This window comes from Ixodes scapularis, unplaced genomic scaffold (assembly GCF_016920785.2).
Source record: "Ixodes scapularis isolate PalLabHiFi unplaced genomic scaffold, ASM1692078v2 PGA_scaffold1__304_contigs__length_218370807, whole genome shotgun sequence".
Taxonomy (NCBI): Eukaryota; Metazoa; Arthropoda; class Arachnida; order Ixodida; family Ixodidae; genus Ixodes; species Ixodes scapularis.
The window spans coordinates 191,479,662-191,495,748 of NW_024609846.1; the positions used below are offsets into that span (position 1 = coordinate 191,479,662).

At 45.0% G+C, this 16,087-nt stretch overlaps 1 protein-coding gene across 1 annotated transcript in view; it reads right to left on the reverse strand.

Annotated features, from left to right (window-relative positions):
- Positions 1-1,482: 1,482 nt before the first annotated feature.
- Positions 1,483-16,087, reverse strand: part of LOC115332883 — a 40,721-nt gene continuing 26,116 nt past the window's right edge. The window contains exons 2-5 of the mRNA XM_042290431.1: positions 11,930-12,152; positions 8,432-8,594; positions 1,800-1,927; positions 1,483-1,504 (exon numbers count right to left, since the gene is read on the reverse strand). Coding sequence (XP_042146365.1) covers positions 1,483-1,504; positions 1,800-1,927; positions 8,432-8,594; positions 11,930-12,152 — 536 coding nt within the window. The remainder of the gene's footprint in view (positions 1,505-1,799; positions 1,928-8,431; positions 8,595-11,929; positions 12,153-16,087) is intronic.

The following is a 16,087-nucleotide window of genomic DNA, read 5'->3' on the forward strand; positions in this document are numbered from 1 at the left end:
CAGCAGAAATAAACCCACACTACTGTCGTCATCATTAAAAAATATGTAAGCGGCCACTGAAATTTCACTAGGATCACGGCGCACAAAAAAGTGAGGTCGAAGAAAAATAGCTGGTAATTTATAAACCCTATAAGCCAGACTATTTGCTTTCTTGCCGAAACTGGAGCATCGGAAGATAATGTATGGTTTTGGGGGTTTGCTTTCGGCGTTAGACGGCCGTTTCAAGCAATTCAAATGGGAAATTTAAAAAAATATTTGAAGGACGTCGATTTTGTGGGGGCAGCCACAAAACTCAACGGCGTCTCAGGTGGCTTGGCATTCAGCTTTTTGTGAAATACCACAAAGTAGACCTACCCTTTCTCCTCCCTGGTGGTCGTAAATGAAAATGAAATCTTTCAAAAAACCGTGGCTTCCTATCTGCAGAAGTCACTAACTAGTATGGATAAACCACTGCCGTTGCATGGTTTGTGAATGATCTACAGGCGTGTCTGTGACATTATCTTTAAAGAAGCCAGTGTTTGAGATAGCTTCTGAATTAAAGATATGCTTGAAAGGCCGAAGGAGGTAACATAGATCACCTGGATCTTCAGCTCAAAACAGATCCTGTCTTTTGTTGGGAAAATGGCAAATCCGCGAAAAGTCACTTCTTAATTTCTTTCGGTAGCTGCCTTTCGGAGTATGTGAAAATAGGGTTAATTAAAAACCTAATTATTGCAGCTGAACAAACGTCATGTTTTCATTCGATAGTTTCATTTTAGGAATGGACGATTTTTGAGAGATTATATCTTAAGATAGTTGTTTTGTCAGGTATCTTCAAACAAGGTAACTCAGAAAATTAAAAAAAAAAAAAACACCTCCTTAACGGGTAATCGTTCCCTAATTTCCTAAACTTTCCCACCATAGTCAAGTTTTGGGATTTCTTGTGCCAAACCAACAACGGGCATCTGGCAGTTCTAGCGGTGGACTGAGGATTCCTTTCCACCACCTGGGGATTTTAAAACGTGCAACCAAAAGCTCGACTACAATGCGCTAGCTCACAGCTTTAATACTGGCACCGCCTTTTCATGGCTTACAAAATGAGACGCATGAATCCCCTCGCTTCAGCAAGTACAGGTTGTGTGAAGATAGACAAAAAAAAAATACGTAGAATGTATATCAGCGGTCGCATAGAAGACACGCTTTGATTGCGGCCTATGTTATATTGAACAATCTAAGCATTGCGTAAATAAGCACTTAACACTACACAAAGTGTAGGAACATGTAACTCAATTTAACAATATTGTGTCATTGTGGGGATCTACCTACGTAGGGTTACGAAATAAATTATTATGGCCCTTGATAAAAAAAGGTCTTTAAAAATACAAAAACACGGGAATGTTGTTTGAAAATCTTCGTTTAGCTTGGAACTTGAACCACGACGGTTTTTTGGGCTTTGAAAGGCGGTGACATTCAGGGTTCGTTTGTTAATTGCGGTTTGACAAGCTAGGGCGACATGTTCTGTGGTCTGCATTGTAACACGGAACTTAGTTGTGCCAGTGTAGGAGGCGGAAAGAAAGTGCAGTTAGCTGAGGTTAGTGAATAAGAGAGGTGGTGGGTGTCCCTACGTTTTTTATGTTATTGATGTGTCACTACATTTGTTTTTTAAGCTTTGCATAGAGTGTATTTGGTGTCTCCCTCTTTGGTTTATTTTCTGTTTGTCATAATGCCTACTTAAACAGTTTTTGGAAAGTAAATATATCAGTTGTGTTTGAGGTTTTTCAGTGTATGTCTCATTTTTTACCTAGAATCGAAGAACGTACCGAAGAAGTTCTTCCAGGTATTCGTAGGCTTCGTCTTCCCAGGGGCGAAAGAGGCCAACACCAAGAATGATGTATCCAAATTTCTTGACGTCCCCGGCTCTATTGACTTCCTGGAGGCCTCTCAATCTCTGCACCACATAGCAACATAAAGACGAATAATTATACTTTGCGCATTCTGCCAATGTACTATACATTTAGTAAAAGTTGCCCCTCAATTAGTAGATGCGGAAACATCTGCATAACACTGCCTTTGTTTGAGGCCCCTTGATATAAATTTTATTCACTGGCGTGAGTCTTCAATTACTCGTAGGTTAAAATACATCTACTAAATATGAACGAGGAAGTAATCTCGATTATTTATTTTTTCTTATTTCTCCCGATGAATTTCAACGATACAAGTTAAACCTGAAATCCATCATCCGTTATTCTGTATAGCGTTTGGTCTTCTCCTTTTCAAATACTTATGTGTCATCTTTCCTCTAGTTTCTAGCATAGACATAATTAGTTCTCTTTTTTTTCTCTCAGAAGCAGGTTAAAGGGTGGATTGAACGAACAGTAATAAAATCGCTAACAGGTAAGAGAAATTTGAAAAGTGACAAGGCACTCCCTTGTATTCTACATGATGCTTGTTCAGGGTGACTCTGGATTACACTCGAAACTGTGTGACCATCGAATAGGTCGAAACGACCGATCATTATGAATCTGAAGAACCACCGTTCCCACAATTTCTCGAGTGCGGGCCGGGCGCTTGGAGGATTGAGCAAAGGTTCTGTTGAATGGCGGACGCCGCCAGCGAAGCATGGTCGCAAGTGCGCATGAGCTGCGTTTTTGAGTGGCGAGGAGGAAAGCAGGCGGGAAGGCTGAGACTCGCAGAAACTGATCTTTATGTCTATTTACTGGATCGCGTTTACTCGCTCCGCGAATACGGCCACTGGTGGCCATCTTTTTGGTGGAGTTATGTTACCTCTAGCCAATGTACAGCTGGTGCAGCCACAATCATCCATCCATGGCAGACAGCGTTGTGGCAAAATAGCCGTGGGTTATATTTCGTTCTTGACTGAACTTGTTTGACGAAACATATTGTTGAAACCCGGCGTGAACGGTGACCCGACCTTCATCGACCCGGTGAAAGTTTCACGGTATGACAGCACCGGGGAAAAGCAGCACAGCACGCATCGAAAGTCGCATCGAAAAAAAGCCTCGAAAGCAGACACCGGTGCGGCGTCTGTTTTCGATGCGAGCTGCGCTGCTTTCTCCGGGTGCTGGGCTCTAGTAGAACTTTCGCTGGGTCCTCAAAGATAAGGCTACCTTTCACGCCGGGTTTCAAGAATATGCTTCGTCGACCAACTTCGATCAAGCACAAAATATGGCCCACGGTACAGTGTAGTAGATCCACGGCTATTTTAGGGCAGCCTGCCGCCACAGCGCTGTCCGCCATATTATTTTAATGGCTAAGAATTGTATAACTCTACCGAAAACATGGCCGACCGTGGCTGCATTCCCGTACACAGGCGGAGCTGGTCAATCGCTATCCAGCAAATAGACATAGAGATCAGAGCTCGCCGACGACCAACTGTGAACCACCCGCAAACGCCGGTTCGCGGCAGCCGTGCCTACCCGTTCGCGGAGTGGTCAGCACGATGATCGGCGAACCCGACAAAACGCGAAGAGAAGGTCACGTGGCCCTGAGCGGTAGAGATGCGTGACGTAGAGAGGTGGCGTCGCTAGAGTTGTCACGTGACACCCCGGTTGATACTGTGCAAATAGCGAAACCCGCTTAACTCGCCTGCCGACAGCGGCGCCCCTGGCAGTCCCGAAACATTTCTTCGGAGAATTTTCAACGCGGAATTTTGCCGCACGGCCTATTTAACGGGCGAAACGTGCGCAATTCATGTAGTTACAGAACATGCGTCAAAATATGAAGTAACTCTGTGACCTTTCAGCGCGTGTGTCACGATGAATATCTTCGCCAGCGTGTGGGTCAGTGAAGTCTGCAGACGAGAAGAGCACACGGTCGTTTTCATCGCCACTCTTCCAACCAGCAGAGCAACGGTTTGTTTGCAGCGGAACGCCATGTTGTGACGTCATCACTTATGGGGTTCAATTTGTCGTACGCACGCGCACCATTTTATGCGTGCGTGACGGGGCATACATTTGTGATATTCGTTCCAGCCTCAAGGTGGTTGGTTGGTTATCGCACGATAAAGATTCCGAGCGACGCCCAAGTCACTGCGGGATGGTTTGCGATATACTACTGCAGTTCTATGTTGCTTTTACAGTTCCAGGCAGCGTAATATGAGCTGCGCTTGAACTGCGCTTAGTTCTCGCGAGTGCGGATTTGCGATCCGTCGCCCTCGCAAAACTCACACGAAGTGAATATTAGGCAGTTTTAGTAGATTGTTCCGAAACCTCCGATAAGAAATTTTTACTAGCGGAAACTCCTAGCGAAAAATGCTCTTTTTCAATGGTGAACAGCTTTGTGGTTCCGCCGGCCGTTCTTCGCTAGCAGACGATTCGGAAATGCAGAACGGTGCAACGATCGCTGGAGACATACTCAACTGTATTCACCAGTCGTGACTAACTAGCGCTGTTTTAAAGTTAGTATCGCGTCTAAGTAGTCGCGATTAAGACAAAATATCTTCGACTAAGGATCGACCAGTTCTGCGGTATTCACGAGCACGAAGCGAGCGGTTGACTCTCTAGTCTGAACTAACAAGCGGGAGTGACATAAAAAGATAAGTCACGCACACGTGTACTTAAAGGAGTACAGAAACGCGAATCGAAATATTCAAATTTCGTTCGAAAATGAGTCAGGCAGGAGGGATATTAACCGTAAAAGATTATCGCACGTTTGTATTTTAAACTACTGGCTATGTTTTTCGTTCCAAACGGTGCACTCGAGCAAGCGCTCGAAGAGAAGCGAACGGAGAGCGCGATGTGTCATGAAATATCGGGCGCAAACAAAAAAAGAAACAAAAAGATTCTCCGCATTTGTGACGTAGCTTTGTCGTTGGTGTCGTTGTCAGCGTTGCGGTGGTGTAAACGGTGTCAACGCGTTACAACCGAGCCGTTCGAAGTTCCCATGGGGTGCCGAGCGTGTGGCTGGACCAAGGAGCACGTAGCTTCCACAGCACTGTGAGCTTAGGGTTGAACGGTGTGGGAAAAGCATCTTTTGTTTAAATTTTGAGCGACGGGCTAATCTTCTGGGGAGACAATGGCTGTGTCCGGCTACACAAATGAGGGTCTGTCTTTATTAACTGTTTGGTACATTGTGCGATTTGTGCGTTGAGGTGGAAATTTATGTAGGAAAATGTTGAATTACAAAGAGCGGCGCTGCTCCGATGGAGCTTGCTACGTCATGACTACGTAGCATGTTCCCCAATGTTGCTAGATAACCTCCAAAATAGGCTCCACATGCATCCACCAGGTGCACATTGAAATATCGTTTAATTGGCTTTAAAATTAGTTTTTTTGTGCCTTTCATCAAAAGACTGGTATTTTTGAGGTTATGCTGCAACATGGAACCCATTAAAGCTAAAAAATGAGCACTGGAATTTGATTTCCGCACCCCTTTTAACGCCGCTTTGTAAATGGGCATTTTATCGTATAAAAACAGATTTTTAAATGTTTATCAGAAAAGCAAAGTTACAATGAGAGACTAATAGTCCAAAACAAAGTTTCACAAAAAATAAATTGAAAAAAACGCAGGGGATAAACACGGAAGGCGCATTGCCAGCGACATAAACAAATATGGAAGCGTCCGTAAATGAGTTTTGACTCGTCGTCCAGCGGCCTGCTGAGATCTTTTTAGCGGTAATTCTGACCGTTGAACTTGGTTATTTACAAAATATTTGCTCCTCCAATTCTTTATAGATGTGTCTCCCAGCGTTCCGACACAGTGAGTGCTTCGTTAGCGCTGGCGGTCAGCGGTGATAGTAGTCGGCCATGGCGCTCAGCCACTAGTCACCCGCTGAACACCTGCTAAACTAGCCCTAGCCCATGACCAGGGATGGGCAGTATTTCAAATACAAGTATTTCAAATACGTATTTAAAATACTTTGCGTATTTTGCATTTGTATTTAATTACAAATTGGGTAATGTATTTGATGTGTGTATTTAAATACTAAAACGTAGGTATTTCAAATACTATTGCAGTTAAATACAATTTTGTGGGCGAAAATACATCCATCAAATTTATTATCACTGTCCAGAGCAGGATGAAAACTACGTTCTGCACCGAATGCAGTGTCTCTCAATCAAGTACAAACGCTTAGTGACTTTGTGATTACGGTGTTAGTCCAGGGCAAGATTAGTGACGAAATCGACGTTCACAGGCAGACTGGCTAAATAAGTGCCTGTGACAACTTGTGATGCTTTTTAACCTAATTTCTATCCATACTTCTGCCTGAAACATTCTAAATGCGCGGGTCGTCCAAATTTTTGTAACTGGTGCGAGTTCCAACAATAAAAAATTCTCTAGCTAGTGCTGCGCGTCTTGGTCGTCTCAGTTCTTTGTTGGTCTATACCGAAATGTAATCGACAAAAAAAGCTGCTTGAAGCTCAGTATTTTTTTCACCTATTACGTCCAAGCTGATTACATTTTTTTTAATTTTTTTTGTGACTATAATTCCATTACGTTACTACAGCCTCGCACACTAACTCCCGAGTGTGCGATGCAAAATTAAAATGAGATACCCAGAAACCCGTTGCAGGTGCTCTGAAGTCGCTGACGCAAATTTTGAGGAATGTATTTGGAAAAGTATTTGGAGGGGACCAAATACATTTGGTTGTATTTGCATCTTGTAGTTAAGTTCTTTTTTGGAAATGTAATTATATTTACAATTAAATGCATCTTTGACGAAGTATTTTTTATTTGTATTTCGATACATATTTGCATGCATTTTGCCCATCGCTGCCCATGACTAAGGTTTGTTAGTCGACTTCTCAGTCGCGGGGACGACTAGGCCCTAAACATGACCGGTGAATACCAAGCGCTCACTTAGCTATGACTATGACTCGCCACGTGATAATTTTAGTCGATGACGTCACTAGTCAATGGTTAAACTGACACTACTCGCGACTGACGAATACGGGTATATGTCTCGTCCGCAAAGCGTCTTATCTTATAATTCACGGAGCAATGGACAGGGGCACTGATTTTACCGCGGGCGACACAGAGCGGTGCTCACATTCATACTGATTGTGATTGTATTAGGCACTTTAGCAATGAGCTAACAGGTTCTTTGTGTTTACTTGGGGTATTGCAATTAGCGCTTTAAGAATTGCATTGTGGTGTTTATGAGGGAATAAAAGAGAGCGCAGACGGCTCAGTGCCATTTTCCTTGTGTTCGCTTTCCATGGGCGGCAGACGGAAGAAGTGCCTCGCATTTAGTAGTGACCTATAGTCGTTTTTAAGTCACGCTTGACCGCTCTAACCCCGAAAACTTGCGTAATTTTAGAAGACCACTACATAAGTCCTGGGGAGCGCGCTGCCATGTAACCAACGAGTCGACAGTATTTTTCCCGTACTGGCCAGTACCGCACCCGGAACGACAAAAACAGGTTAACAAAGCTATGAGGCACAGAGCTTATAATTTCGTCTGAAGGCAGTCAAGATTAATTTTTTAGACTTAGGCGCGAAGCCAAAGGGTGTGAAGGTAGGCATTGTATGCGCTGAGATTCGAGCGAAAGCATCGTCCTTCACATTCGTGAGGAGATGTTTCGGTGGCGCCTTGTTGAGATTCCTACCAGTGACGTCAAAACCGGTTCCAAACAAAACATTTGATGATGTATGTCAGAATGAAAGGCACCATATCCTTATGGTAGACGTACAGTTAGCATCTGGCTAATCTTGGAAAGGACGAACGGCAACTCCTTTTACTGGGTGCATGTTTCCACTCCGCGACAATTTGTCTTGGCAATGGAGTGGAAGGTACAGGCTCGCATTGCCTCTTCCATTTTGAGCGCAGAATAACGCTGTGCGCGGGCTCTCCTCCTCTCCGCGGAAATGCCAAGAAAAGTGGCCGCGCAGTGTAGGGCTTTCCCGAAAACCCCACAATGCATTTCGACAACCGCACATTAGAGCACATGGTGCAGTGAATTGTGCGGCCGTTCCGATGTACTCTCGGGTAAGCTCGCAGGCTCCGTATATCCTGGAAGTGACTAATTTCATTATCTCTGTTCACTGCGAGTTCAGGACTCAAAGAAAACAAAGCGAGCAGATCACCAAGACGATAGTACCCTGCTTTGTTATCGAACCGCATTTTTTTGCGTTCTGAAATCGCAAATGATAAACAAGATTATTTGCTCCGTTGATTTATTACTTCAAGGACCGTTAGTAGGATTGCTGTACTGCGTCAAAAAGGCGCTTAGAGGCACTGCGGATTTTCGGAATGCGCTATCGTGATACTTTCCTAACATGCCACATTTTCACGGTGTAAGTATATCCGGCTTTGTGATACGGATTTAATTTCTGAGTCATTTTCAGATGCTAGAACCGAGCAATTGTCTAGGTAACCTTAAAATATAAAACACGCGATTATATTATTCTTATTATTTTGTATGTTTCAGATACGAACACGAGTAATCTATTGTCCGGCATTTTCCCACAAAGAAGGAAGGCTGTGAGTTACCTTCAAAAGATTATCGTAGTCCTGGACGGTACTGCTATTGGTTAGATTGGCGTGCACTTGAAACTTGAGCAGTCCGTAATGCCGGATGTTCATTTTCCAGAATTCTGTAAATGTTCTCATACCATCGGCTTTGTTGAGGTCGTCGTATGCTCCAAGGGCATTGCTGTAAAAAATTGCACATATCAATAAGCTCTGGTTGAATAATACTCGATTCAATTGCCTCTTCAAGAGCACCGTTCTCAGTTAACAAAAAATGCGGAGGGAAGTCGTTAAAGTATATACCGCCTAAATAAAACGGTAATATATCCAGTATATCCGCAGAACCAGCCTCAAGCAAAGCAACTCATGCACTCGTTTACAACTTATCTAAAAACATCAATCCATTTCCTAGATACCGGATGTTTCAGCGAAGGGTTTAAGAAATCTCTTATAAACGAATGGTTGAGAGGAAAAAAATGAAAACTATTTCCTTGTGGACGCCAAGGAATGAAAAAATGCTAATTAATAAATAATCAAGTTATTTGTAATAATGTGATTTAATCAATGAAGATAAACTTGGTTTTCGAAAGAATCTCGATAAGCATAGTCAAAATCCACTAACGCAACTCATTTTGAAAAGATGTAGTAAGCCAGATGTAACATTTTACGACGTTCCAAAAAGGAAAAAAAAAAGAACGCTCTATCCGGACGGGTTTTCAGGGTTCGGTTTTCTATTGGAGCGTGGCGAGTTATGCCCACAGTCATGACCCCCAGGGGCAAAAATGTGCAACGCCACGTGCGCCATACTTCCCTCCATCTTACGAGTGAGGAGAGACGGTGGCTTTGCGCCTCGGCCGTCAGGGGGCAGGACCGAGGGCTCAAAGCTGAGGAGCATAAACCTAAAAACTCTTCCAAAGGGATTTTGTTTGGGGACAGCCATAAAAACGTTACCCTTCTCTTAATATTTCTAAAATGAGTTGATTTAAGAGTATTTCATGATGCTTCGCAACTTCGTAAATAAAACCCTATACTTATTTTTATTGATTAAAATTTTAAATATAACATGTCTAGCTAATTGAACTTATTACACTCTTTGACGTCCGTCGGGGCTGGCAGATTCATCCGAAAAGTGTTCCTTTTTTGCTCAATCACCATAGTTTAATGATTTTTGAAAACCTTCATTGAAACACCCGGTGTAAGTAAAATAGATATATTTTATATATATTTATGCTCTTTTTCGAAACTGAGGAAGTCGGTTCGGGCTCTAACACCGGATTTTATATGAAATTTAGAGATTGATTTGCCACTACGAAATGCGCTCGCGCATTATTTGTGCACCACGCGAATGTTTTCTTTATTAGCTTAAAAGGGAGTGACGACCCCAATAATGAAATTGTCAGTCTCAAACGGTTCGGGAGCACCTGACTAAAGGCCTGAACTCACTAGCGTCGCCGAGGCTTGCTGCACGCCGCTGGCCTCCGCGGGCTGAAGGCCAAAAATAGTTTTCGCCCTCAGCGGATCGCCGCTCGGCGCAGTCAAGGCAACCTGCCCGTAGCGTTCCTGTATATGCTGTAGGGAGCCTATACAGGAACTCTACCTGCCCGTGCACGCTTGAGGGCTCGCCGTTTCCTGCCGCAGGAGAAAGAAGCCAATGGGAGGAGGCGTAAAGAGTGACGTTGCGATGCCATGGCAAAGTGCGAGCCGCTTCTTCGCGCGGCTTTCACGTTGCGATGGAGCGTGGCGTAGTTTCGTTTCGTCTGCTATGCAAACTTCCCCCAATGCTTTTCCCGACGGAGCTGTTCCTTGAAACACTGCCACTGTTTCCCGTTTAAGAGCGCAGCTGTTAGGTGCCCGTCTCTGGATTGAGCGGCGTCGCCCTCGCCCTCGGCGCCGGCGTCGGCGTAACAGCGTGGTACATTATGGGTAAATTTCTCCGCTAAATTTAGCTGAAAACATTTCTCGTTAATTTTAGCGGAAAAATTTCCCCTAAATGGGAGGCGAGCAGAAGAGGATGAGGGACATAGCGTCCCCTCCGTACCTTCCCCTCCTCCTCCTCAAGAGCTGCGCTCTAATTCGGCGTTACAGGGGATCGTAAACGTCTTTCGTTTTTTATGACAATTTATACGCAGCCGGACTACCTAGATAAGGACGCTAAGAACAACCACTGGGAAATTATCGAAGATGATTCGGAATAACAGGTGAGTTTCTCCGTGGCACTCGTCGCATATCGCGGGCGTTGTGACGGTTGTTGTATTGACCTCGGTGACACTCCTGAAAGTAGCCTTCATCTCTGGCGCGCAACCGGGGCAGAAAAGCACTGACCTTACTCTCGGGGTTTCGGTAGCATCAACTCGGCCGGACCCGAAACCTGCGGCTCCTTCCCTTCAGAGCGCGGCTTGCCGAAAGATCAACACGCAGGCTAGAATGGTCACATACATGTTGACCACCAGATGATTATGGACAGCTACCATGTAGGCAGCGAGTACGGTTTGGATGCTGATATATGCGAAAAGATAACAGCCGAAATGGAAGAATCTGACAAAGAGCAGAGGAGGAAAGAGCGGGAAATCCGGCGGAGGCTCGGCCCGCGTCCTCAAGAACGCAGGAGTCAGTGCTGTCACCTGACTATAACGCTCGTAAAACCGAGACCAAATGCCGGACGGCGGCGCCGTTGCCGCTAGTGTGGTCAGGCCTTTAACCGTTTTTTAGACCGACAGGGTCCGCGCGGAGGAAGAGATGCTAGTGTTGGCAGTCAAGGTCAGCGGTTTTCAGCCTTTACACCACCGCAGACAAATCTAGCGTTTTCCACACTGGACACAAAAGCGTTTAACGACCAACTATCGTGAAAAACAGACTTATCCGCAGCCAAACCGAAATTGGTTGCACCCTCAAAGCATAGTTTTCTTCCTCCGCCACGGAGCTAGCGTCAACACGCCGCATCGAAAGAGCCGGGCGCTTTTGTACCGTGATGCGTATGCCGAGGAGAAACCCCGGAATTCATCTCTCGTATGAATACTCCTCTCAGCGCCGGATTAGTGTCACAAGCCGGTGAAAGCTGAGAGCTTTATAAGGCTGTCAGTTGGGAAAGTTATCGCCCATAAAATTTTCTTCGTTGTCCCTGTACTATTATATTGCTTGATCTCAAAAAGAGAGCTGATACTGACCATTTTAAACACCAGAACTCGAGAAACTGAAATCTGAATTGGTGTGTAAGTTTTGCGATGACCCATAAAGAAACGCTGAGCACGTTGCATTATGGGATGTTACAGGTCACGGCTTTATGAAAAGTGGCTTCACGAAATACGGAACACCTATTGAAAGAAAGTTTCATGTTAAATAAATAGTTCCTTTGTCCTTTGGTGTTCAATTTCGTTGACGAAGAGACCTTTCAAAACACATCGTTTCAACGTAGGCTAATACCGATTTTCCTTTTTCTTAAAAACAACGGGTTAGACCTCTGCTGGCTAAAAACCTACAGCCACGAATGTCTCTGGTATGCACGTCAAGTCAGAATAATACCCGTGGTCAATTCCTATTCCGAATTGGGTGGTTCCACTGTCGTTCCGGACGAATTCCAGAAACCACTGCAACCCGACCGAGCTGGTGTCGTGAAAGGTGCCCCTCCCAGAGTCGTAGAAGTAGTCCCAGAAAATGATGTCACAGAGGCCTTCCTTGGGCGGCGCTGTAGACGTGTTTAAGTGAGTCCCAAAAGTACATAAAAGAGTTTTGTTCGGCAGTGTCCCTGCAAAAGAAAACGCGGTATTACGGACTGAAGTGAATAAGCGGGTCACTCTTTAAACTAGGACCGCGCCTAACGTGGCGATAATTGTGCAGTCCTGTGGGCCTAACTGCTCCAAGGCGTCAGTTGGTGCCAAAGTTGTTTTCTTAAACTTTCCTAAGGCTCTTCCCTGATTCGCCACGTAATCACCAAAGTGCCAGAGAAAAGATATAGATGCCGCGTATCAACCGAAAAAGCCGCCATAAAGGCTAATTTAGGCACTTGTATAAGAATGCAGGCTAAAAGTTGAAAGGTGAAAAGAGAGCAGTCAGATGTCGGGCCTATATCTGCCATTTCTTAGGGCACACTGGCCCAAAGGAGCTAGGCGTCAACCGAAAAACGAAGTAGTGAAACCTGACTCTGGTACTTATTTGGCAGTTTAGTGTAAAGCACTGCACGGGCCGGAATTTTTATGCCCGGCCCGACCCAGCCCGCTAGATACACCGCCCGGGCCATGCCCGAGCCCGACACAATATTGAATTTCCAGGCCCGGTCAGACCCAGCCCGGTAGAAGCAAGGCCCGGGCTCGGCCGGAGCTCGGTAATTTTCTTAAAAATATGAGCCTGAGCCAGGCCCGAGTCCGGCAGATTATGAACATGAGCCCGAAAACGTTAGCGGGTTTTAACACAAGAACTTTCTAAGCATAAAGCGCGCACTCTCCCACTATGCTGGTGGAGTCCATGCGTTTTCTTTTACACACTTCAAAGTTTTCCAAATGCAATACTTTTTTTGTTTCTTTTTTTTTTTTTGTACGGCCCGCCGTAGTGATTTTGCACTTGGCTTGCTTGTTTACATTGAAGCTAAAAGATCAACGAGCACAGTTTTTTTATCAACAATTTAAAATTTGTGGCACACGACCGCTCAGGCACGGCCCTAAACAATGTTTTCTTCAAGCCCGAACTCGGCCCGGGCCCGAGAAAGAGCGTACTACCCGGCCCGAGCCCCACCCACGTGCCGGGCCAGTCACAGGCCATTGGGCTGGCCCGGGCCAGTGCAGTGCCCTAGTTTAGTGTCAGAATGCTCAAATTCTTGAAAACCAATATCATGTTTAGCAATACCTTAATAAATTAGGGATTTCAGAAGCATAAACTGCAAGACAAAAACCAAATATATTGACACAAATCATTGAGTTTCTAGCGTGCATGCTCAGAAATCCGATTCTTCCAAAATGTAATATAAAAAAGAAGCACGTGTCGAAGCGCTGGTTTCCTACCTCCTGAAGAAGAGAATCACAAAAATATTGGAAAGATGAGAAGGAACATTTTGAACGGTAAGGAGAGAAAGATTTAGGAAACGCACACGCACGAACACTGATTTAAGAAGTTTAGCAGTTAGATACTTCAGTCCAATGTTCCAGGGGAAAGATACCAGGCATCGGAGGACCCAGAATTTATAATTTTCGTTTAAGGTTTGTAAAATATAAGGTACTAGAAAACATCAGTCAACCGCATTAAGTCTTTATCTCGAACCTTTTTCTTGTTCACGTTCCGCCCAATGAAAAGTACGGTGGAAATGGAAAAGCCGAAGTACGCACTTGATGTCGCCACACCACCATCTCTTTCGGCACATTAAAGTCACCCCCCGAACGAGCATCCATGGTTTTGTTTTCCCCCGACCTCAACTAATGACGGCGTGCGAATGGCTGCCTCGTCATCGCTCGCACCACGCTCGTTGTCTATGTTACCTTTTCATTTCTGTGCCCTGCTTGCGTTTCGATGCTCCAGATAGGCATTTTAAAACACTTACTCGGTGTAGAGACACACGCGGCGTCTGAAGTCAGCCACAAACGTGTCAATTTCCGAATGCCGTCTGCTCTCAAGGCGGCAACGCTAGCTTCGGTTCCAAGATAGGCTCAAGTCGACCGTGCTGCGCGCAATCACCCCTCGTTTCTTTCGGCGTAACTTTAATATAATGTCATGCCCGAGCGTGCACCAAGCCTCGTCGGAACCGCTAAGGGTTCGCCAGGCGACCGCATTCCGCTCTCAGCGTCGACCTCCACAGTGGCGCGTCCGACTTTGGCTACCACTGACACGTTGACGTCAGCAGACAACACCCGGAAGATGGCGTCTCCGGTTACTGGCTTCAGACGCTGGGTTCGCGCATTCTTCTATGTAGAAGACACCTAGCTCGCTACCACGGTGACGATGACCATAGCAGATGGACTCTATCATGCGGGACACGGCTCTGATGCGGAAGAAGACGGCGGAGTGGCGAGATAAGGTGCGTAGCCTCTTTAGCCGTGCGTTTCGATGGGCCTAACGTGAACAAAAAGAGCTCCAAAGAAGGACCTAACGCAGATGGCTGACTTTCCCCAGCTCCTAATATATTCAAAAATCTTTCAGGAAAAGTAGGTCTTCAGCTCGCAATTTGAACAGTTTCATTAACCGCAACATGGGGCTGAACTACCGATATGCCGAAAATTGAGCAGCCGTGTTAATCCGCAGTCATAACAGTAGCTGCGCCACATCACGGCGAAGTCGTTGGGCATCAGCATCGCGTTCACGCACAATTAACACTAAAAATTTTCACACCTATAGCCGTGTAAAAAGTATTATTTTCGAAAAAAAAAAAACACTTGTTATACCCCCTTGCATCAATTTACTAGCTTTTTTAGTATTAATAGGTGTAACAAGGGTAAAATGGTCATTAACATCCTTCCTACACCTTTTCTACACCCTGCAGGCAGCCAAAACGTGGGAAAATGGTGTAAGCCTTTTTCATTACACCTTTCACGTCGACCGTGTAAAAAATCTGTATTGACAACACCATCGAATATATTCATGAATTCTTATTTCTCTTTTTATCTGTTAACCATAGGTTGTTATTCTGGTATCAGATTGACACGTATATAATATATCAATGCTATATCACATTTAATAGCGTTCCTTGGCTGTGCTTATGGTTCAACGATCACATAAATTAAACCTTCAGCACCCCACAAAACTTTCACGGCAGCGTTTTCGTGGCAAATATGCCACGCTCCTCAGCGCAAGACGTCGTTCACACAGCCGGCTCCCCTCTGTCGTGACTGCCACTGGCGGATCCCTCACCTGGAAAAGATCTTCACACATTAGACATCTTTTCTACCAGAAAACAGGTGTGTATCCCAAAGCAGCACACAGTGTTGCGCCGATATTAGCGTCATGTCGGTAAGATTTTCCCGATGCCATTTTGATCCAGCCGATATTTGTGAAGTGCGCCCCTATAACAATGATTTTTTACTTTTTATTCAAAACGTGTTGACTTCTTGTTAACTCGGATTACTTCCTTTTGATTTTGACTTTCTGTTGACATGGTTAACAGAAAGTTTGTTGGCGTTGTGTTAAAACTTTTCTAATGATTTTCTTCAGCCTGAGTCAAAAGAAAAGGTGTTGACTTTCTGTTGACATGGTCAACAAAACGTTTGTTGACTTTGCGTTGAAACTTTTGTGATGATTTTCTTCAGTCTGAGTCAAAAGAAAAGGTGTTGACTTTCTATTAACGTTATGCAGATTTTTTTCTCCTGACTTTCAGTTGACAGTGTCATCAAAATGACTGCTGACGTTCTGTTTACTTCGTGTTGGAAATTTTCTGTTGACTCTCTGTAGCCAGTGTCAATAGAAAAGCTACAGACTTTCTGTCGACTTTTTATTGAACATTGTACACCTCGACAAGATGTCAAAAGTCGCTAAGTTTTTCAAAAGTCTCCGACAAGGTGAGAACGGGAAGCAGCTTCAGTTGTCCCGCCTCCAGCGCGAGCCTACTACCCTTGACAGCGCTTCCGCGTTCGTGCACTTCGAGCGCGCGCGTACAGTCAAAGCACGACGGAAGGCATGGGGCGTGAGCTGGAGGTCAGGCGTTCGAAAGGCATGCCCTGCCGTTCTGACGGTGTAAGTGACAATAGTGACTTTAATGACCAT